At 36.8% G+C, this 25,182-nt stretch overlaps 1 protein-coding gene across 1 annotated transcript; it reads right to left on the minus strand.

Moving 5' to 3' along the window:
• Positions 1 to 23,606: 23,606 nt before the first annotated feature.
• Positions 23,607 to 24,887, minus strand: LOC142639707 (uncharacterized). The gene is made up of 2 exons (XM_075813850.1): positions 24,054 to 24,887; positions 23,607 to 23,951 (listed from the first exon to the last, which is right to left on the minus strand). Exons 1-2 carry the CDS (start codon positions 24,885 to 24,887, stop codon positions 23,607 to 23,609), a joined length of 1,179 nt encoding a protein of 392 aa, XP_075669965.1.
• Positions 24,888 to 25,182: the final 295 nt, after the last annotated feature.

Raw genomic sequence — 25,182 nt, forward strand, 5'->3', positions numbered from 1 at the left:
TATCGAAGAGGAAACCGAAGTACTCGGCAAAAAACCTCTCCACTGTCCTCCAAGCCGAAATCGATCATCTAGTGAATAAGTTGGAATATACGAATATCAAAAAAACCCTTCAAGCCTAATCTGAGCCCTCCAAGCTCTTGCTACTAACGGACTTCTTAAGGTCTTGTCTTCACTAGCTATTTAGATCCCGCAATTCTGCCTAATTGCATCCGCCACTCAATGGCTTCTTCTAGCGCTTTCCAACACTCAAAATAGGTAAGGTAAGTGTTTGGATTAAGAACCTCTCAATGATGTGTAGATGGAGAGGTGGGCGTAGATGGAAACTTTAGAGAAATAATATAGAGGATTGTGGGTAAAACAATCTCTAACTCTCAAGTGTTTGGCTAGGGTTTCTCTCTTAAAAGTTTCTTCAGAAAATACTCATTCTTCTTACATTTCATGGATAATGAGAGTTTATATAGTGTTGGTAAAACATGGGAAAAGACATACTCTAAAAAGCAATAGGCAGTGGGTTTCGGTCACTCACGACTTGGCCTAAGTCGCAAGTTACTCGCGAAATCCAGCATGTCAATGACTCTTCAAATTCCAGCATGTGCTTCTCATGTAGCTTGTTTCCCGGGTCAGCAGTCGTGAGTCAGTCACGAGTCACGTCTTGAAAACCACTTATTCACAAATTCTTCACCAAAGTCTCACACACAGTTCTTATATTAAATCCCACAAAAATAAAGAAAATTATTGAACAAAATTACAATCAAATTTGACATGGAATTAAAGCCAACAAAAAACATAATTGTAAATCACGACTTTACACTTTGTTTGCATCCTAAGTAATAACTTCTAGCCTCTTTCCATTCCTTTAGTGTAAATGTTGTCATATTTTTATTTTTGGTTAATAACTTAAAGGGAAATTACACTTTACCCTCTAAACTATACGACCCTTGTTTACACTTATCCCTATAAATTATGAGAATGCATACTCTATCACCTTAAACTATATTCCTTTTACCCTTATCCCGCTAAATTAAGGGAATACACACTTATTTTTCGAAAATATTACCCATGGGATGTGGTGCAAAGGTAATAGTTTAGTGGAGTAAGTGTGCATTTTCATAATTTAGAAAGATAAGTGTATAAGAAGATATGGTGTAGGGGATAAAGGGTAATTTTTCTATAACTTAATGTATTGTCCTAGTTCTTAAATTTTGCATAAAATTTGTTTTTTATCCTTAAATTATTTAAAATATTATATATTTTATACTTAATCTTTAAAAAAAAATTCATTTTTTGTCCATGGATTATTGAAAACTTTTCACCCCTAAACTGTAAAAAAGGGGGAAAAAAAAAATCATTTGGTGCATGTGACCAACATCTTTAAAATAAATAAATATACAATATTGGCTACTTGTTCACCTCCTTTTACTTTTTTTTTCCTTCCCTTTTTAATGAAATGGTCTATGTCTAAAAAGCCAAATTCTCTACTACTAAAGTGTCATATAGTTGTAAGATCTAATTAGCTCAATTGGTAACATGTTTTATTTTTGAATAAAAATTTTGAGGATCAAACCCAACCTACACTAAAAAATAAATTAGTGTCTTCATCTAGTAATAAAAAGTAGTCATCATGGAGGACACCATTGGCTGAAAAGTTATTGTCTCTCTCAAAGAGTGTCATTTTAGTTAGATATGTAAGATAAAAGTTAACGAGAATGAACGAAAGGAATTTATAAAATATTTTTCCTAAAAAATAGATGTGTAAATCATTTTATACCAAAATGTTCCAAATTTTACAATCAACTTGAAAATAATTTTAGGTTGAAGTGGCAAGGATTTCGGCTCTAGTTGGTATCCTTTGGCACCTTATGAGTGAGAAAAGCGTAATGAATGTTTATCTGCCTATAAATAAATTAGACTCATCACACACACTTTGCGCATGTAATGATACTTTCTTCTTTTCTTGGTTTTAGTGTTATAATGTTTGAACTGATATATTGTATTTTTTTTTTTTAAAGAAAGGTAAGGTAACATAGAATATTATTTAAAAATGAGATAGAGATAGTGTCCTAAGTTTTAGGCAGAATGAAGAAAATAAAGGAAAAAGGCTAAAACATAATTGAAGTATTTGAATTCAAATAAATAACTAATACAGATAGGAATCAGACATTTGAATACAGGATAAGAATTGGTAGTTTTTACGTGAGGTAGTGGATTTGTTTTCGAAGAAGTAATTTTGTATTTTTTTAATAAAGGTATTTTAATTCAAATAGATAACAAATGCAAATAGGTATTAAACATTTGAATGCAAATAAGAATAACTGTTTTTTTCCCCTTTTGTACATGAGATAGTATTACTCTTTTAACCTTTTTTTTTTGTTTTTTGTAGGAAAAAAAATTAAACTAAAGGGTATGTTATTTTAGAATTTGTACAAGGATATTTTAGTACGTCAAAAATTGAAGACGAAACAAGGGAATTCTCTTATTAGTATTATAGATATAGGAAAATTTGGCTTCATTTATAACATAATAACACACATGAGATTGGGGACGATGTTGTGCATAGCAAAATAGAGCAAGTTCTTAATACTAGTGATCACTAATTACACAAAGCTTACCAATGATCATGAGACTCTTCTGAAAGCTCGGATTTATGTTAAAAACACAAGAGCTATTTAGACCCCAAATTAAAATATTACGACTCGATTGATTTTACTCTAACTTAAATTAAGTGCGGAATAGAGTAAATACGAGCGAACAAACAAAACAACTACTTTAAGCCATATTCATTAAAGCACAATAGTAAAATAAAAGCTAAAAGAGTAGAGAAGAGAGATGCAAACACAAGATAACACTCCGATGTGTTTTCGAAGAGAAAACCGAAGAACTCGGCGAAAAACCTCTCCGCACCTCTCCACACGGTAAATCGATCCACTAGACAATAAGTTGGGATACACAAATAGCAAAAGACCCTCCAACCCTAGTCTACCCAGTGCACCTAAGCCCTCTAAGCTCCTACTCCAACAAGGTTTCTCGGATTCGTGTCTTGTCTAGCTTTCTAAATCTCATAATATGCCCGATTGCATCCGCCAAAGCTTGGCTTTTTCCAATACTTCCCAGCAGCACCAAAAACTCACTGGACACTCAGTATGGGTATGGTAAGTGATGATGCAAAGAAAATCAGTAAGCTGGATGCTTCGGACTTGGATGGACCACTTGCTCTCTCAATGGCCTGAAAAAGAAAGAAAAGCGATCAAAGGTGACCGGGGCTGTCGGCCAAGAACCCTCCGATGGCGAAGTTAGTTTTCTCTCTATATTTTTGTAGTTCCAACTTTTTGGGAGCAATCAAAACGTCATCGAACAGACTCCCCTTTCACAGCTTCCATCAACAGTCATCCTCTACCCCCAAAATTCAAAATGCCTTCTTTGGACTCGTATGATGGAAATCGCGACCCTTGCGATCACATTACAACTTTCAAGACGACCATGCACCTTCAAAGGGTCCCGGAAGAGATTATGTGCAGAGCTTTCCCCACCACACTTAAGGGACCAGCGCGGGTGTGGTTCAATAAGATACCCCCAAACTCGATGGGATCGTTTGAAGAGTTGAGTAAGTTGTTTGTCAATAACTTCATTGGAGGACAGCGCCACAAACATTCATCTTCTAGTTTGCTGACTATAGAGCAAGGGGAAAATGAGAGTCTGCGATCCTTTATTACCCGATTTAATAGGGGAGCCTTGACGGTAGACGAGATGGACGACAAGTTGTTGCTGGCCACCTTCCATAACGGGGTCAATTCTGACCACTTCATTCACAAGCTCTACGAGCAGGAACCCCAGACTATGGTTGACCTCGTCCATTCAGCCCAAAATTTCATGAATGTTAAGGACGCTATCATAGCCAAGAAAAGAAAAAGGGCAGAGCGCTCGGCAGCCCTAGTCACCTTTGATCGCTTTTCTTTCTTTTTCAAGCCATTGAGAGAGCAAGTGGTCCATCCAAGTCTGAAGCATCCAGCCTACTGATTTTCTTTGCATCATCAGTTGGCACCGTCTGTGGGAAGAGCAAACAAACACTATTCACTGTTCTTTTTATTCGACTGTGTTTTTGTTGTCAAGGATTACTCTGTCCTAGACAAAAGGCTGAATGGTTCGAACAAGATCAAGAGCTACCAGCCTAGGCCACCAGGAGAGTAGGGATGCATCTAGTAATCCCCTTCCCAATCGCAGGTCAGCGCCTGTCATGCAACCGCTTTCTATTCAACACATACAATCCATGGCTGCCGCTATGGCAGAACTGACACGTCAGAATCAGGAGTTAAATAGGGAGATCAACCTCAGGAGGCAGCGCCAAGATGGGCACATGGAGGGACGGGCACCGAGTCAGGAAGGAGAAAATGTCGAGTCCGAGAATCAGACAAGGGGTACCGCTTCAAGAAGAATGTCACACTTGGAAAGAGAGATGGACTAGATGAGGAAAGCCATGGATGAGATGAGGGAGAATATGAGACGGGTAAACACAGTGGATGATATGGTTCACCGAACGGACTCCCCTTTCACAGCTTCCATCAACAGTCATCCTCTACCCCTAAAATTCAAAATGCCTTCTTTGGACTCGTATGATGGAAATCGCGACCCTTGCGATCACATTGCAACTTTCAAGATGAACATGCACCTTCAAGGGGTCCCGGACGAGATTATGTGCAGAGCTTTCCCCACCACACTTAAGGGACCAGCGCGGGTGTGGTTCAGTAAGATACCCCCAAACTCGGTGGGATCGTTTGAAGAGTTGAGTAAGTTGTTTGTCAATAACTTCATTGGAGGACAGCGCCACAAACGTTCATCTTCTAGTTTGTTGACTATAGAGCAAGGGGAAAATGAGAGTCTGCAATCCTTTATTACTCGATTAAATAGGGAAGCCTTGACGGTGGACGAGATGGACGACAAGTTATTGCTGGCCGCCTTCCATAACGGGGTCAATTCTGACTTGTTCATTCACAAGCTCTACAAGCAGGAACCCCAGACTATGGCCGAGCTCGTCCATTCGGCCCAGAATTTCATGAATGCTGAGGACGCTATCATAGCCAAGAAAAGAAAAAGGGCAGAGCGCTCGGCAGCCCCGGTCACCTTTGATCGCTTTTCTTTCTTTTTCAGGCCATTGAAAGAGCAAGTGGTCCATCCAAGTCTGAAGCATCCAGCCTACTAATTTTCTTTGCATCATTAGTAAGTGTTTGGGCTATCAACCTCTCAAGGATTTGGAAATGGAGAGGTAGGAGTAGAGGAAAACCACAATGGATGGTGTGTAGAATTGTGGGTATGACAATCTCACACTCTCAAGGGTTTGAGGCTAGGGTTTTCTCTTCTGAAAAGCTCTCTACTCAATATGTGGGTAATGATGGTATATATAGTGTGTATGAGGATGTAGTTGAGCAGATAGGACAAAATAGAAAAACAGACTATCTTGCGGGTATCTCGCGGGAAGGCCTTACCCGCGTGAAACTCGCAAAAACCAGCTGTCACCATCTGTAATGACTCTTCACATTCCAGTCATGTGCATGGCACATGCATCACTTTGCGGGATGCTTAGTCGCGAGCTACCCGCGAAAACTCTTTTGTTTTCAAATGCTTGAGTCTTCACACACACTTTCTCTCTCTATCACACAACCCTTACAATTAAATCCCACAATAAATACAGTGTATAAAAAATTGAATAAAATTACAATCAAATTTGGCACGGAATTAAAGCCAACACAAAATAGTTGTAAATTACAACTTTACATCTTCTAACTTCTCACACATGTCATGTTGGGATTCAAGATCCTCCTATCCATTGGAATTGTATGCTTTACTTTCATTCTCTGAGAGAGCGTTTGGTTTGTCATGATGTTATATTATACCGTAATCTTACATTATTGTAATCTTACATTAATGTAATCTTAATACAAGAATACAAGATTACATTATTTAGGAAGGTGATGAGATTAAGATGTGATATATTTTGTAATTTTAGATTATGGTAATGTTAGAAAAAATAAAATAAACCAAAAACCTTAATGTCACATCATCGTAATGTACATCACATCAAGGGCACATCACAGCGAACAAAACGCCCAAGTCTTAAGTCATCCTCTGTGACAAATTTACGTTTAGACTAAGGCCTCCTCTAGCCCCAATAACTCTTATTAATTTATATATTTGATTTTACAAAATAAAAATTTTTAAGTGAATAACTTTTCCAAAATATATGAATTTCCCCCCTTTAAAATAACTACTTCTTATAAGGAGCTTAAAAAGTTTATAAAAATTATAGAACCTCATTAAAAAAAAATATTACAAATAGAATATAACAATTTTATATAAGCTCCACTCAAATTCATTAATTTTTTAAAAATGATACACAAAAACGTTTTTAAACACTGTAGTATCTCATTAAAAGAAACAAAATTACAGTTAGAATATAACAATTTTATATAAGCTCCACTCAAATTCATTAATTTTGTAAAAATGATACACAAAAATTCTTAAGTGGTTCTAATACAATTAAAAAGAACAAGATTACACAAATTTTATAAAACCCCAATCAAATTCATTACTTTTTTTTTTTAAGTCAAAGATCCTTTATGTTAGCAATTGGACAAAACTAGTAAAAGAATGGTCTATTTGCTACATTGTAAAAATTTATCTATCAAATTGAAAAAATAATAATAGTAAGAGGGGCTTAATTAATACAACAACACAAAAGCTAAAAGGTCTAATAATAATTAAATTTGTTAATTACATTTTTTGTTTGTGTTTAATAGTCTCTTGCAAGATGTGGGAGATAGACCATACGGATACAAGAATGTTACTATGTATATCAAGTGTATGTAGTGAAATACTCAAATATATGTGGTTTCATTGGTGTATAAGGTTCACAAATTGTGAGAGCTCTTGATACACATCATATGTTGGAAAATATAGTAATATAAAGTATAAACAGGCTTTGATTCAACAAGGTAAACCCTAATATAATTAAATTTGTTAATTACATTTTTTGTTTGTGTTTAATAATCTCTCACAAGATGTGGGAGATAGACCATACGGATACAAGAATGTTAAGATGTATATCAAGTGTATGTAGTGAAATACTCACAATATATGTGGTTTCACTGGTGTATAAGGTTCATAAATTGTGAGAGCTCTTGATACACATCATATATTGGAAAATATAGTAATATAAAATATAAATAGGTTTCGATTCAAGAAGGTAAACCCTAATATGTTAGCAATAACATAAAATAAATAGAGAGTTAGAAAACAAACCCCCAGAATTAGACTATAATAATATCTTCTAGTTGGACGCATTGCATACAAGAATGTTAAGATGTATATCAAGTGTATGTAGTGAAATACTCAAAATATATGTGGATTCACTGGTGTATAAGGTTCATAAATTGTGAGAGCTCTTGATACACATCATATGTTGGAAAATATAGTAATATAAAGTATAAACAGGTTTTGATTCAACAAGGTAAACTCTAAAAATTTAGCAATAACATAAAATAAATAGAGAGTTAGAAAACAAACCCCCAGAATTAGACTATAATAATATATTCTAATTGGACATACTTTTAAGCAAAAAGAACAAAGAACAACCTTCGTTAATGCCCTACAGGCTGATCCAATGTTAGGCTAAAGTGATAGGAATATGCCCAAGCCTACCTAACATCTACCCCATTACTTTAAGTTGTCACTTAAGGAGGGCAATGACTTATAAACCCATAAGAGAATTCATACCTAAGCAATGTGGGACAAGCAACAAAAGGGCAAAATGTTTGGAACATGCTTACCCACACTATTATTATATAGTTTTTTGTATGGATACTCCATTCCACACAGTTGTGAATCATGAATCATCCATGTTTAAGCGTCCAATACTTGATCTCCAGGACCATGAAATTTGCATAAGTCTACAGTCTAGTGATTCACGTAAGCAATACCCAACAAACAAAACACAATTCAGGTTTTGGTTCGGCATTGAATTTGGAGTCCAAACCCCATCCACGCCAATTTAGTCTTTCTAATTCTATTCGAATTCCACTATTGTGTACGCCCTCGGGTGGAGGGGTTTTTCGAAGAGCATGTTTCCTCGAGCTTTTCTACATTGGGTGCTTGATAACGTGTCAAGTGTGTGTACATGTTATTAAGGTGAGGTGTGTGTGAGAGGCTCTATATTTATTTTATTTTAAGGAGTCACCACCAACCATCGGTTTTATTCTAGGTGTGATTGGTCACCTATTAATCTAATTATTTTTAATTACCTAACTAACTAAAAACCAATTCAAATATTCTTAAATTAATTGTGGTAACCAAAGTCTCAAACCAAAGATTCTTGGACCCAGGAGCTCGATTACAGGTGGGGAAGGTGATAGACACCCCACACTGCCTATTCAAAAGATAGTACCTCGTTTTCAATTTAATCGTGATGTTCACATTTTGAAGAATAAATTAAGTACTAGGCATTTTTTTTTTGAAAGAGTCTTGTACATACAATAAATATACATAACATGTTACTATTTTATTTATGCATGTAAATAACATGTGATATTATTGGCAAGAAATATATCAAAGCAAACATGTGAATATATACATAAATAGCATGGGAAAGCTATTTACTATGTTACAAGAAATATGTATAGCTAGCTTGTGAATATTTTATTTACTATGTATCTAGCACAAGAATATATATATATATATATATATATATATATATATATATATATATATATATATATATACTATTCTACAACATAAAGAAAATGGAGAGAGATCACCTAATGCACTTTAAAATAATAAGCATATTTATTTTCCAAGTATTATTCTCATGCATAAACACAACAAACAAAAACAGTTAATGTAGATAAGGGTGAATATGTTAGCTTGACCATATGCCATTAACCGTCTATTGCATTAATTTTAGACGATACTCTCCTTGAGGACAAGAAAGAAGCCAAACAAGTAAGGAGAAAATCCCTTGATTCTAGTTATTAGCTGAGAATAAGCTATATAGAAGGTTGTTTGGGGGTTTGTACTTGTTGTGTGTCCATCCAGGTGCTGTTGAAACCCTTATCTATGAGCTACATGAGGGAGTATGTGAAATCCACATAGGGGGTTACTCTTTGGCTCATAAGGCGATGAGACTAGGATATTGGTGGCCGAACATGCAGAGAAATGCTCAAGAGTATGCCAAAAATTTTGATCAATGCTAGAGATATGTGCCTAATATCACCAGCCAGGAAGAGCCCTCAACCATTTGTCCGGTCTATGGCATTTTGCTCAATAGGGATTAGATATCACGAGACCATTCCCAAAGGCTACAAGGAACATGACATGGCTATTGTTTGTGTTCGATTACTTCACGAAGTGGGTAGAAGCCGAGCCTCTGGCAAATATTTGAGATGTTGTTGTCAAGAAGTTTGTATGGAAAAACATAGTAACTTGGTTCGGCATCCCTGGGACTTTGATAGCTGACAATAAGCTTTAGTTTGACAGCAAGGTGTTCAGGAGGTTTTGTATTGAGCTCGGGATCAAGAACATGTATTCTGCACCACAGGCTAAGGCCACAAACAAGGTCATTATAAACGATTTTAAAGAGGAGGCTTGAGGAGTTCGAGGGGAGATAGGCCAAGGAGTTGCCAAATGTATTGTGGGCCTATAGAACTACCCCCAAGAGATCCATAAGCGAAACCCCCTTCTCCATGACCTATGGAACTGAGACAGTAATATCCTTAGAGGTCGAGCCTCCCACTAACGACGAATAATTTCTCTCCAAGCATAATGATCAAATGTTAGCCAAGTAGCTAGACCTCATTAAGGAAAATAGGGATATATCATCGATATAGCTAGCTAATTATTAGCAAAGGCTTTGCTGAAGATACAATAAGAATGTTAGGCCACGTGAGCTTGTCCCTAGAGATTTGGTCTTGCAAAAGAACAAGAAATACTAGGGATCCTAATTGGGGAAAACTTGGCCCGAACTAGGAAGGACCATACCATGTAAACTCAGTAGCAGGAGTAGAGAAATACTACTTAGAAGACGTGGAGGAAAAGTTCATGCCTCATCTGTGGAATGTGAACAACTTGAAGTAGTTCTTTTTACTAGTATTTTTCAATTTGCATGTCATCTCCATAAATCAGCATGTATTGATATTAATGGAATAAATGAAGAGTGATGTTATTCATGAATTTTATTTATTTTACACCTTTAAATGTTATCTCTTTATAATCTGTCAGCTCTCCATATTAGGGCTCACATTTGTCAATATTGAAGATTGATGGGATAAGGACAAAAGCCTAGCCTCATCTTGACCATAGTAATTGACTAGGTGGAAACCTAGCAGATCTATTGTTAAGGAAAGAAGTTTAGCCTCAGTCTGACCTCAGCCACTAATTAGGTGGAAACCTAAGAGTTCTTCTGATAAAGACATAAGCCTCACCTTAGCCTGACCATGGTCACTGACTAGGTGAAAACCTAGCAGATCTTTTGTTAAGGACAAAAGTCTAGTCTTAGCCTGAACTCGGTCACTAACTAAGTAGGAATCAAAGAGGTTTTTTTTTTTTTTTTTTTTTAATTTTTTTTTAAGGATAGAAGTCTAGCCTCAACCTGAGCTCGGTCACTGACTAGATAGAAACCTAAGAGTTTTTTTGTTAAGGACAAGAGCCTAGCCTTAGCTTGACTTCGGTCACTGACTAGGTGGAAACCTAAGAGTTGTTCAGATAAGGACAAAAGCATACCCTCAGCCTGACCCTAGTCATTGACTAGGTGAAAACCTAACAGTTCTTCTATTGAGGACAAAAGTCTGGCCTCAGCCTGACTATAGTCATTGACAAGTTGGAAACCTAAGGCTTCTTTTTTGGTTAAGTACGAGTTTGGCATAATATTGACTTTGGTCATCTACAAGTTAGAAGCCAAGTAAATCTCCCTTTTTTCACATAATACGATTCTCGGTGTGTGATGAATTTCGTCGTTGGAATAAAATGTGAAGTTACATCAAGTACTGGGTAATAATGATTGGCAATATTTTAATAACTAATGAATTGTTTCCTTTTGTTGTTTAGCCGAGATAAGAAGACAAGTATAATGAAGATAGACGAGTAGTTATACTTCAGTCAAATAATGCAAAAGTGATTTTCATTGATAAAGATTGTGGTAGTTCTATCCCAACGACTTTGGGCTTGTTGGGCGTGGACCCCTAAGTAATTTGTATTATGTATAGGGTTTAGCCCACAATGGGAGGTCATAGAAGAAGTTTTGCTGGTGATGGTTTAAAACGGTTGTGTTGTGGTTATTTGCTAAAAATCTAACTGATCGATGAGGAACTCAGACAGCCGAGGTGCCCTTTGGGTGTCTCGAGCTGGATCACCTTTCCCAAATACTAGTTTCTCATTTCTCTCTTTTCTCTAGTATTTTTCTCCCTAGAAAAACATTCAAACCTCTAATTCTGATCCTTCCTCCCCCTTATATACCCTCTTGTGAGTGGCTAAGTCATCATGATGGAAGAATGTTCTATGTGCCTGTGGGTCCCCCCACCTGTGGGATCTGGGTGGCTTTACGAGTCTAGGTCACTATTTAATCTTGTCAAATTGCATGTCAGGGACTAACCCTACAACCATACTGTTGAAATGACTCTCTAATAACTTGTGTCAAACACCGAATTTTGTGTTTGGCTGGCAAATTCCCCCAAGTAACTACTTTCCATTCATAGAAATAAGAGGGGCTTGTTCAGACATTCCCACCGAGAATACGTCCATCAGTGTAGTAGCTTGGCATTCATCAAGTTTGGGCTGATCTTGTACATAAACATGCTCGGCTTGCACTTGATATGGGCTGAGCTTTTGCCCTCCAACAATTTTATACCACCGTATGCTATGGTAGTTTTAGAATGATCATATTTAACCTAATGCATTTTTTTTTATATATACCTTTCAATGAGTACATCACAAAAGATTGAACTGAATAAAAAAAAAATGTAATCATTTAAGATTCTACGTTGTCAAAGAAGGTCAGTTAAGGTCAAACCATATTCATTCTTTATTCTTTTATGTTCTTTCTCTTTCTTCTTTTCTATAATTCTTAAAAATATTTTATATTTAAAAAGTTGGGACAATTTTTGAATTTATGATATACCACACGTTTTCAAACCTTTTATCACCATTTGTGATGATGGTTTCACTTTGGTAATGGGTCCAACCTAACCGTAACGAAGGAAAATATAGGTGCATCCAAATGTTACATAGTGATTGAAAACTCAATCCTAAATTCCTAGGTTGAGCAAATTGATTTTGACTCTTACATAGGTGGGAAGGTAGGCAGGCACATACATTATTGTAGACTACATGATCGGGTTGGTTGACCATCGAAGAATATCTATATATTATATTAATTAAACAGCAATCACATACCAGCAAGAAAATTTTTAAACCTTCCACTAGCAATACCTCACACAAGCTAAACAAATTCCTTGCCACGTGCATCACTACAATTGGGCTGTAATAGTTTGTACAAGACTGTCCCGTATTTGTAAGATATTCTCAATATGAAAGCTACCATCACTGCTAATAATGCTTAGTGATGCTAAATAGTAAATACTCCTACATAAAAATAAAAATAAAAAGCACTGGTGTTAGTGATGTTTTTGTTGTTGCCCTCCTGGTTTCCTTTATCTTTCTTGGCTCTTGGACTTTTTATCAAAAACTTGCATTCATGCTATTATAAGATATCAGATACATCCTTACAATCTGTTTCCAAAATTACAGTAATACATCAATTTCTTTCGGTCGCATTCGCATGCATGCAATTTTGGGCTTTCGTATTCTTATGAGAGCTTGTAGAATGATAATGGCCCAACTACCCAACACATCAATTCTTTTGACAGCACCTGAGCTACTTATATTTCGAATATTTGGGCGTGTTTTTAGAGAAGCAAACAAAGATGCTGATATTATAGCTGTAAAGTTGTGATTTCCAACTAACTTGTATTGGTTTTAATTTCGTGTCAAATTTGATTGTAATTTCTTTAATCATTTCCCTGTATGTACATGAGTTTATTTGTAAGGGATGAGTGTGAAAAATCAGTGAAGAATCAAGCTTCAAAGATGAATCAGTGCAATTCATAACTAGCTCGCAAGAAGCTTGCGAGAAGTAACCCGCAAAAAGACCACGTGTGAAGCACATGACTAGAAGTTGAAGAGTCATGCTAAGTTGTTAAGTTCGCGAGTGTTTCGCAAGAAAGGCCATCCCACAAGGTATCCGTAAAACTCTCTATTTGCCAAAAAGATAAAGTGCTTTACCAAATTCTTTACCCACACTATAAATATACTCATTACCCATGAGTTGTAAGGAGTGCTTTTCAGAGAGAAAACCCTAGCAAATTCACTTGAGAGTTAGAGATTGTCATACCCACAATCATCTACACATTTCCTTATAGTTTTCGTCAACTCTTATCTCTCCATCTCTAGATCCTTGAGAGATTTATAGCCCAAACACTTACCACATCTAATCTGAGTGTTAAGTGAGATTTTCATGCTATTGGGAAGCACTAGGATGAGCCATTTAGTGGTGGATGCAATCGGGTTAAATTGCGAGATCTAGAAAGCTAGAGAAGACATGACTCCGAAAAGTCCGTTGGTAGCAGGAGCTTAGAGGGCTCAAGTACATGGGGTAGACTAGGCTTGGAGGGTCGATTGTTATTTATGTACTCCAACTTTATTCTCTAGTGAATTGATTTCAACTTATAGGGTCGCGGAGAGGCTTTTCGTTAAGTTCTTCGGTTTCCTCTTCGATAACACATCTTGGTGTTATCTTGTGTTTGCATCTCTCTTCCCTACTCTTTAATCTTTCATTTTATTATTAATTTTTAATGGATATGGCTTAGAGTAGTTTTATCGGTTCATTGCGCATATTTACTCTTGTTCCGCAACTTGTTAAAGTTAGAGTAAAAGCAATCTAGTATGCTTTTTTGGAATGTACGTATGCGTGCTTTTCTGTGTGCTATTGATGAGACCATTTGGGATTCCATTGAGAATGGGTGGGTGAGACCCACAACAACCAAATCTGAATGGTATAAGGCTACTCGTGTTTTGGCAAATGTCAATAGCAAAGCTATTAATAATATTTTTTTGTGATGTTTCTATTGATGAGTTTCACACAATTTCGCATGTGAAGACCGCGAAAGAGGTGTGGACCATTCTTGAGACTACCTATGAAGGAACTGTTAGGGTTTGTGCCCTAAAATCCAATTTATTGACATGTCATAATTAATTAAATTGTTTAATTATATAAGACTATTTATAAATGAACTAATAGGACATTATCATAGTCCATGAGATGCATTGTATGTGATTTATGTGATTTAGTCATAGAAGATGTAAGTCACAAGTTCCTTGTAAACTCAAAATGTAGTTCGTAGCCGGTGATGAAATTGGGCGTTTCATCTGTAAAGACTATAACACATCAAATAAGATGATTTGTCTTGATCATGGAAGTGGAGACTTCTAGTTGTTGTGTTGATGTGTCTTAAGAGTTAAGACATATTGAACTGGACTACTGTGAGATTAATTATTCAATTAATAACTGTCACCTGAATAATTAATCTCACGACTTTTAATTTCATAGACTCTCAATCTTGAGAGGGTAGTGAACCTAATCATGAAATGTAGGTTACTTTGATATATCAGGAGTGAGATCTAATATTCACAATCTAAGAAACACTTTAAACAAAACTCATCACGGCATCTTAGTGTGAAACAAAAATAAAAGGTTGCATACAAAGAAAGAAACATGTGTATAAAGATAGAAAAAAAACAACACATGTAGAGATAGGTGAAGAAGACATACATCATATATATATCAAAAATAAGCACAATATATGTAAACATGGTCACAAGACCGGTGTACAAGAAGAAGGAGGTAAACACTACCCCTAACAAGATGAAACACAACTCCCTCTTACAAGGGTATGTATTTCTCCCCTTAACATGTAGAATCTTAAAAAGAAACCATATATTCTCCACAATTTCTCCCCTTTTTTTTCATGATTGACAAAGGGTAGAAGAAGGTATAAACCTTCACCCAAGAAATATAAAGATGATCAAGGGGGTACAAAGAATCCATATAAATGCATGAATGTAATGAAACAAGATGCTATGGATGACAAGATAAAAGAAAGATGCAAAACATGTGATAAACAATGCATGCAAGAGGATCTCGACAGATCGAGAAGCTATTGAGTAGAAGCTAACCTCGATGGATCGAACAGTTATTAAGCATCTATCGAGCAGACAGAAACTTTCTCGATGGATTGAGAATCTTTCAGAAGCTATCGAGATTGTGATAAAAAGAAGCTGAAGAGCTCGATAGAAAGCCTAGCTGTCGAAAGGTATCGAGAAGCTGTAGAGCTTGATAAAAACAGATTTTTCAAAGAGAAGAAAAACATACAAAAGAATGCAATCAAGCAAGATACTCAACCAAAGATCGAATCAACATTTTAAGCTCTCAAAAACATCTCTCAATCAAGAAAAATTTCAAGCATTTAGATCCAAAACACACACACACACACTAAACAAGTCTAACCTATTTTATGTTTCAAAAACAAGTCAAGATAGTTTAGTGGGTATATATTAACACATGTATTCCTTGTGATGGCCAAATCACATTGTACCTGCACATGTATTAAAAGTAGCAAAGAATATTTCGTGTTGTGTGTGAAAAATATCGCAAGATTGCATAAGTGTCTACATGTTATGACGATTTGAGATATGAGCAAATCAATTTAACTCACACATGATCATAACTGTTTGATAGGCATTATCACCTTCGAGGTACATCCTATGACTCCTACATCTCCTAGAAGACACGCTTGCAATCATATTTTAAAGCATTTTGATTCATTTTGCTTTAATTTTTCTTTGCATATTTTCTTTTATGCATATCATGCATGGGCATATAAGAGAGAAAAAAAATTACCTAATTATGTTAAGCTTTTGACATTGCACTTTTACTATGTCGTAGCATACAAATGTCATTTCATAATAGGCAGGCAACAGTAGTGAGATGGTTATTTATGCCTTTCTTTTAAGAGTTTCTAGTCCTTCTCGTCAAAAAGAGTGATACAAGTGTTAAGTATAATAGATTACTTAATCTTACTCATCACAAACACGAGCCACAAAGCTCACTTGCTTAGTTATGCATAGAGATGCTCATCTAAGCTACAAGAGATAGAAAGTTTAGAAAAATTTGTTTCATTGGCCATTCAAGGTACACAAGTACCAATGTACACAAACACACACTGTTTTTGTATTTTTCTTATTTTCCTTTTTTTTTTTAAAAAAAAACTAAACAACCAAACAAAAACAAACAAACAACATGAAGGCATGAAAGATAGATGCAGATGCATGAAAGCATGATTCCAAGAGCAGATAAGAAATCACGCAAAGAGAGTCCTACTTTAGATAGAAAGAATTAAAGTAGAGGACAAAAGAAAAGACAATTAAGTCTTAGGCTTCTTTCTCACTCACACAACACGAGTGTTTAGCCGTGAAGATGAAAAGGCATGTGTCCTAGTATGTCTACTAAAGGACATAGCAGAATTAAGATTCTCCTGAAATTGAGTTAAAAAGCTAAAGGCTTTTAATAACTCTCCAAACAAAGGTATAGGTCATTGAGAGGAAACTTGTGACCGTTTGGACACTTGCTTTTAAGAATACAACTTAAAGCAATTAGGATGAATGTGTCCAGAAATACCAAAATGATGACAAACGTGAGGTTTAATGAAGGATTTAAAATTAGCCAAATCAGTTTTGGATTTCATACCTTTATCACCTTTCTTAGATTGAGGTACAATGACAGTCCTTGATCTATAAGCTGTGGAAGAGGAGGGGCCCGAGGAAACAGATTATCCTAAGCCAGTCTTATCAGAACTAGGCTTTTGAGCACTCAATAACTCATCAAGCTTTGCACTAGACATCCTCTCTATTTAAGTTCTAGCTTAACTAAGCTTAATCTCGAGATTCTTGGCCTTTTCTTCTAATGAGGTGTTCTCTACAACAAGAGTCTCAACTAACCTTGTAGTCTCATCTAGTTTGACTAACAATTCAACTTTTTCAGTTTTTACCTTATTAAGCTCTTTTTTACAACGATGAGAATTTTTTTTAAATTTTATAAATTCAGTGCATAGCTTATCATAGGCTTCTTGAAGGGTCATCTTCTTGGGTACTTCATCATCAAAAGAATCCTCACTGTCACTACTCTCCATAATCACCTTATCAGTTGTGGCAGAAAAAGCTGTAAAATGACCACATTCATCCACATGCTCATCAGCAGAGTCATTCTTAGTATCACTCCATGTAGCAACCAACCTTTTAACTTTTGAATTCTTGGTCTTTTCCTTCATAAGATGGTTTGGGCACTTTATCCTTATATGACCAAAACCTTTGCACTCAGGCACTGGATAAGGGGTTTCTCACTCTTACCCTTCCTAGAGGATTTAGATTTCCTAGGAGATTTGTCCTTATCATTTTTCCTAAATTTAAGAAGCTTGATAATCTCATCAGCTTTGAAGGTTAGATCCTCATCCTCATCATCATCTTCATCTTTAGAGTCATCAATCCCTTCCTCTATACCCTCAAAAGCCAACTTTCTACTCTTTCCACCTTTTCCCATTAAACCCAATCTCATCTCGTAGGTTTAAAGGTTCCTTACAAGCTCAGTTAAAGGAATGTGATCAATGTCCTTTACTTCATCAATGACAGTGATCTTGGCATGAAATCTTTCAGGTAAGGATCTAAGGATTTTCCTAACAATTTTGGATTCTGCTATAGATTCTCCAAGGTTGAAGGCAGAATTCACAATATCCTTGAGTTTAGCATGGAACTCATCAAAGATCCCATCCTCTTCCATCCTTATTTCTTCAAAACTACTAGTGAGTTTTTGAAGCTTCACAGTCTTTACTGCCTTGGTACCTTTATAGGTGGTCTCAAGAATGGTCCATGCTACTTTAGTAACTTCCGTGGATGATATTTTTTTGAATTCCTCCTTGGTCACCCCAAAAAATAACGCATTCAAGGCCCTACTGTTGAAATTTTCCGCTTTGATTGTTGCTTCATCCCAATCTACCGGCACTTCCTTTGGCTTAATCCAGCCAACTTCAACAGGTTGCCATACTTGTTCACCTAGAGCCTGCAAAAAAACTTTCATACGAACTTTCCAGTACGCATAATTAGTACCATCAAATAAAGGAGGAATCAAAAGAGATTTTCTACAATCCATGACAATGGGGGTCAAGGATCACATTCAAGAAATTAATTCAATCAGACTGTACTTGCTCTGATATCATTTATTGAGAAATTTATACTCTGGTTGATAGAATTAATAAGTTTTAAACCCAAGTTGTTAATTAGATTTATTATGTATAAAACTTGTTAAAACAAATAAACATCAATATCATGTCAATATCATGCATAGTGGAAAAGTAAATAAGACAAGATATGATGACCTATGAAAACCAATGAAAAAAACTAATTTCACAGTTAAAAACCTGGGGGAAAACCTACCCGAAAAACAATTCACTATAGTAAAGAGAAGTTTCAGATCTAGTACAAAACTTTTGTCCCTAGACTCTACAATCCCCGTAGATGTACTCATTGCAGAAACCTTCTACAGCTTCAGAACCTCTAAACTCTTCAATATATGAACACCACCCTTTTGATGCACGGATCCCAGTACGTGACTAACTCCTTTGTATGAATCCCAATTCGTGACTCACTCACCAACTTGAGGAAGAAGAATGTTGGTTGCAAAGTTCTTCACTTCATCAACAATGAAGCATTTGGTTACAAAACCCTAAGGCACAAAGACGCAGTAGCTTCTTTCAGAGAGAGAATAAGGCATCAGTCACCTTTTTCATGTGTTTTCCTTGAATTCTCTCATGTGACGGCCTTTAAAATAAGCCTTAAATATGTCTAAAGTTGTGAGAAAAGAAATCCTACACAAATACATAAGCATAGGTCGAAAATCAGATCTAAAAACTGATTTTCATAATTCTCGATAGATAGAATCTATCGAGACCTCGATAGATAGAATTTGTCAAGAGTTGTCGAGACTCATTAAATCTCGATAGATAGCTATCTATCGAGAGCTGTCGGGAATCTGTCCAGCTTTAATGAATAGCCCTTCTTCACTTGTTTCTTGGTCCAATCTTCATGGCTTTAATACTTGGCTTGAACAACGTGTTTCTTGAAGTATTAAACACATCTTAGATCTACCCAATTACAAGTAAAATGCATTTTGTCAAAGGATACATAAAATATGTCCTTAACAAAACTCAACCTTTGCATTATCAAACCAAACTATATGCAATTAAAATAGGCCAAATAGACAACCCAAACATTTTCATGGACATGCCAAATTGCTCAAAAATTTAAAAATGTCCCAAGGCCAAGATTACAAAATAATCATGAGAATTTCCAACCCAACCATGCAATATGCAAAATTTCAACAAAAGCAAACAATAACCAAATGACAATGTCTCAACACCAAGCTCTTAACAAAATATGAAATCAAAAAATTTCCCAACAAAGAAAAAAAATGAGCTCACCTTGAAGTCCATTTTGGAGTGTGGAGTATGGGCCATGGGGTCTTGGAGGAGCCCTTCTTCCTCGTTCCATTCAAGGGATGGGTGATATTTTATTCCCATTAAAAGTAAGAAAAGATGGCCAATTGGAAAATGCCATTGTCAATGCAAAAAAAAAAAAAAAAATGGAGGTTTGGAGATGGGTTTCAAAAAATGGGTTTGTAGCTGTCGACGCCCTACCTCGATCGGGAAAAAAAAAACCGATGGGCCTTTGTCCAACCACCCATCGTGGTGACGCTCCTGCGCTCGCAGGGCCTGTTGGAGGCCCCTTTCAGGTACTCTCTCTCTGTGGAGGAAGATATTTGGTAAGTGAAGTCGATATCAATCATTGGGTTTTTCTAAGGTGTGACTGGTCACTTGTCTCTAGTTGATTTTATTACCAATCCTAGGTAAGAAAAAGGGCATTTTTCCTATTCTAATGTGGATGACAAAAAATCTTGATTCTTGAGTCCGGAAGTTTGGTTACGTGTGGGGAAGGTGTTAGGTACCCCATAACGCCTGTCCAAGGTGATAAAACCTTAATTTTTGGAGATTGGTAGTAAAAAACATGATTTTGGCATTAGCTTTCAGGGCTTTGCATGCATGGGGGTTTCGAGGTTTGGCTTTGAATGGGTGTGGTCCCAATCTATGCTTTCCTAAGGCATTCGGGCAAAGTACCAGATTTCCATGGTAAAAATCTGGCAACGTGTCACCTTACTTTCACGGCGGAAATTAGGCATCGCTTTGCCTTAGGTGACATGGACTGTGACAATCACACCAGAAGGAGCGAGAGGATATATATATACATACATCATGCACAATGCAAAAACACAGAGTAGAAAAGTAAATGCCTACATCCCTAGAGCATGGCCCAAAATATAGGTGCTGGAAAGTAAACATGGGTCTCCATACTCTAAAGATGAGGACGAATGGTACACGGCATGATATACCTCATACAACCCATCTAAAAGAGAAAGGAGGAAGGAAGGAAGGGGGTTTAATAGAGTACATAACCAAATAAGAGAGGCTAGTGTTAGGATTAGTGCCCTTAAACCCTATTGTATGATGCTATGTATGATATTATGTAAGACATTTTGTATGACATTATGTATGACTTAATGTTGTATTAATAAGGTCGTTTTATTATAATCTAAAATAATGGTGACATGAATATTGGACATTATTATATAGTCCATGAGATGCATAGTATGTGATTTATGTGAAAAGTCACAGAAGATATAAATCACTAGTTCTTTGTAAACTCAGAATTATAGTTCGTAGTCGGTGATGAAATTGGGCATTTCCTCTGCGAAGATTATAACATATCAACTAAGATGATTTGTCTTGATCATGGAAGTATAGACTTCTAGTTGATATATTGATATGTTTTAAGAGTTAAGACATATTGAACTGGACCGCTGTGAAATTTATTATTCTCCTAACGATTGTCAAATGAATAATAAATCTCACAACTTCTATTTACATGAACTCTTAATCTTGAGAGGATAATGAACCTGATCATGAAATGTAGGTTGCTTTGATATATCAAGAGTGAGAACTAAAGTAACGGTCAAAACCTTAATATGTTGGGCAGCCACATTTAGTGTTGATAGAACATATATTCTCAAGATGGAATTCATAGTCTCTTAATGGAGATATAAAATATTCCCTTGAGATAAGTTTAATGGGTTCAGTTATTCAGAGAGTTAGGCCTAATCACTTTGGTAAGAAGTTACTAAAGTATATATTTATGAAATTGGATTTCATAAATATATGATGAATAACTTTAAAGGATTAAACCGAGTATTCAATGATAAGATGTAGTAATTTACAAAGTGGCAGTCTACATTCATGACTTTGTATTACTACGAATATTTTATGAAGGGGTTGCATGTATAATAAAGTCTTAGGATATAATTTATAATAAGGCCTAGAGTACAACTATATTTATATAGTGGTACTAAATATAGTTAATGGTAACTTTGAACTTGTCAAGAGTTGACAGAAAAGCCCAAGGCCCATTGGAGCTAGTGTCTTATTAGTCCTTTTTGGTCCCACTCCAAGCCACATACTAAAGCCCAATTGGAAAGGCCCAAAAGGCTAGCCCAATTAGATAATCAGTTATAAGGAGAGAAACATACAGAATTTTTATGTATGAAAAAGAGAGACATCATTGTGAAATGGTGTGTATGTTAGGGTGAGAGACACTCTTCCATTCTCCCTTGGAAAACTGATTGAGGGGCCACACTTCTTGGGCGTAAAGTGGAATTGGAGTGAAGATTAAAAGTATTCACGAGTACTTCTGATTCTTGTTTTGAATTTCACCGCACCAAGGTACGCTCTCTTGTTCCAGAATTCTGAAATTTACATAGTACATGTTATCAATTGCAAATGAAGGTGATCCGTTAATTTTCCGCTGCGTATGTTTTGTATGTGATACAAACATGTATTTTTCCATCAGCTAGCCCCCTAATCCTACTGAACATAGCCGCTTGGCTCATATTTACATGCTTGCATCCGCGCCCTTTTTGCTTACTCTTGGGAGACCATGCCCTAGCTCCATGTGTCCTCGCTCTATGTGTGTACATGCAACGGCAAAGACAAGAAACCAGCAGACAAGCAAGGGAAGGAAAATATTCATAGATAATGCGCAATGGAAGCAAACAAGCATACAAGCGAAGCAAGCATAGGTTGTAGCAAGAGACATGAGAAGCAACAAGATAAGCAAGCAAACTAAAAGGCAAACAAACAAAGAAGTGAGCAAACAAGCAAACAAGAATGAAAGCAAACAAAAGGTGGTGTCCACGAGGGATAAATGTAGGTTTGGATCGAATGCCATAACTTCATTGTGTTGAAGCATGGGCGACACACTAGTAAGCAAGTGTGTAAAGATGCATAGAAAACCAACTGGTGGCAAAAACAAGCATGGTAAGCATAGCATCGCACGGAGCGAAAAAGGAAGGGTATGCACGAAGCAACCCAACATCCAGAAATGCCTCTCAAATGGTTACATCCGAACAAGGCCTCATGGGCATCGGATGTAGCCAAACAAGATCCAGCCTATGGAGGGCGTCAAGCATGACAAAGCCTAGAACAAGAGAGGCTAGCACAAGCAGAAAGCATAGAAGCAAGTAAGTATAGACATGCAAATAGGATGATCCAAACCTTTTGATGTGGGCCTTGGTGTATGGACGATGACAAAGACCATAGGGTCCAGATTGGGTCCAAACCATTAGGCCAAATCATAAGAAAATACAATAAAAGGGACAAAAGGGCTACAATAGCACATGGCATTAGGCCTAAGCACATAAACATGGAGTGAAGCACGCAAGCACATAGATGATGTTGGAAAAATACATGTTTGTATCGCATACAAAACATACGCAGCGAAAAATTAATGGATTTACTTCATTCACAATTGATAACATGTACTATGTAAGTTTCAGAATTTAAGAACAAGAAAGCGTATCTTGGTGCGGTGAAATGGCAGTATTGTAGAAAAAGAGCGATCTCAGAGGTATCTTTGTATCTTGTCTTGGACACCGGATCCATCTAATTTTCAGATCTTGACCAGGAATTCAAGTAGGCACAACTGACTGATTTTTCTATAAAGATGTGACCGAACCGAGATTGCTGCCTATGTACCTCCACTAGGAAGGATCAGGTCATCATGTAGTTCAACTGACTTTTGATTGCCTTAATTGTTTCTAGATTGCCCTTTCAGGTTTTCAATTTAGCAGGCTTTCTCACACTCTTTCTTTTGCTCTCCTTTTGCGTAGACCGCCTTTTTGAGTTTTCAATCTACCTTTTGTATTTTCTCACGCTTTCTTTCTTTTGGCTCTCCTTTTGCTTTGACCGCCCTTTTGGCTTTTTGATCTACCTTTTTACATATATTTTTTTTTTGTTCTTTTTTCCTTTATTTTTTTTTGGTTAATATAAAAATATAGAAATGAGGTGCATTGAGAGGCTCCTTCATGCAAAGTACCATATGATGGTGTCAGAATTGGTGGCCATATTGAAGTCATGCCCGTCCATGTCGGCTAGAATCGAGGCTCCTTCGAAAAAGGCCTTCTTTACCACATATGGGCCCTCATAAGTTGGGGTAAACTTTCCTCTGTGATCAGGCATGGCCTGGTTGTGCTTCTTCAAGACTAGATCACCTTTTTCTAAGACCCTGGGTCTAACTTTCTTGTTGAATGCTCTCTCGACGCGGCATTGGTACAGTTGTCCAAGGCACATTACGGTCATACGCTTTTCATCTATCATGTTTAGTTGTTCATATCGGGAATAGGCCCATTCAGCTTCTGACAGCTCTGTCTAAGATAAAATCCTAAGAGACGGGATCACTACCTCTACGGGGAGGATGGCCTCCATGCCATATACTAATAAATACGGGGGCACACCCGTGGAAGTACGCACAAAAGTGCGATATGCACACAAGGCAAATGGCAAGTACTCATGCCAATCTTTGTATGTGTCTATCATCTTCACCAAGATTTTCTTTATGTTCTTGTTAGCAGCTTCCACTGCACCATTCATCTGAGGGCGATAGGGATCTAAATTTCTGTGCTTGATCTTGAATTGTTGGCAGAGTTTCTGGATTATTTTCCCATTTAGGTTCACCCCATTATCTATAATGAGCTCTCCTGGCATGCTATAAGGGCAAATAATGTTATGTTTTTGAAACCGGGCTACCATTGCTTGAGTGACGCTTTTGTACAAAGCGGCTTCCACCCACTTTGTAAAATAATCAATGGCCATTAAGATGTACTCATGACCATTTGAAGCTTTTGGAATCACAAGTCTGATGACATCCATACCTAAGGCTGAGAAGGGCCATGGTTCTGCTAAAGAGTGCAAAAGATGAGGAGGAGCATTCTTCCTGTCTTGATAGACTTGACAACGGTGACATGTCCTCACATGTTTAATGCAATCACTTTTCATGCTGAGACAATAGTATCCAGCTCTCATAATCTTGCAGGCCAATAGGGGTCCACTAGCATGAGCTCCTAGTAAGCCTTCATGCATCTCTTCCATCAGATGATTAGCCTCGAAGGCATCTATCCATCGAAGAAAGATAGAATCATGGTTCCTTTTGTACAGGACTTCTCTACTAAAGAAAAATTGGCAGGCCATGCACCGGATAAACTTCTTTTCACTGTCTGTTGCACCAAACGGGTATTCACTATTCTTGATATAAGCTTCGATATCATGATACCATGGCCTTCCGTCGGCTTCGACTTTGACACTCATGTATTCACTATTCTTGCTACATATCATCTCTTTTTGATAACTTGACCATGCTAGCCAGGGTAGTCAAGGCGTCCGCAAACTAGTTGTGTGCTCGAGGCAAATAGGCAAATGTGATGTCTCAGAATTTTAGAATCAGGCGATCGACACATTTCTGATACAGAATCAACTTAGTGTCTCAGGCTTGCCATTTTCCTTTAGTTTGGGAGATGATCAACAGGGAATCTCCAAAGATGCTCAAATCATAGGTGCCGCACTCTAGGGCCACTTGCAAGCCGACTATGCACGCTTCATATTC

The sequence above is a fragment of the Castanea sativa genome, chromosome 6 (genome assembly GCF_040712315.1).
Source record: "Castanea sativa cultivar Marrone di Chiusa Pesio chromosome 6, ASM4071231v1".
Taxonomy (NCBI): Eukaryota; Viridiplantae; Streptophyta; class Magnoliopsida; order Fagales; family Fagaceae; genus Castanea; species Castanea sativa.

Coding starts and splice junctions, on each gene's coding strand:
- LOC142639707 (XM_075813850.1), bottom strand. CDS start 24,887: ATGAGTGTCAAAGTCGAAGCCGACGGAAGGCCATGGTATCATGATATC. Junction 23,952..24,053: donor TGTGTGCATATCGCACTTTT/GTGCGTACTTCC, acceptor ATTTTATCTTAG/ACAGAGCTGTCAGAAGCTGA.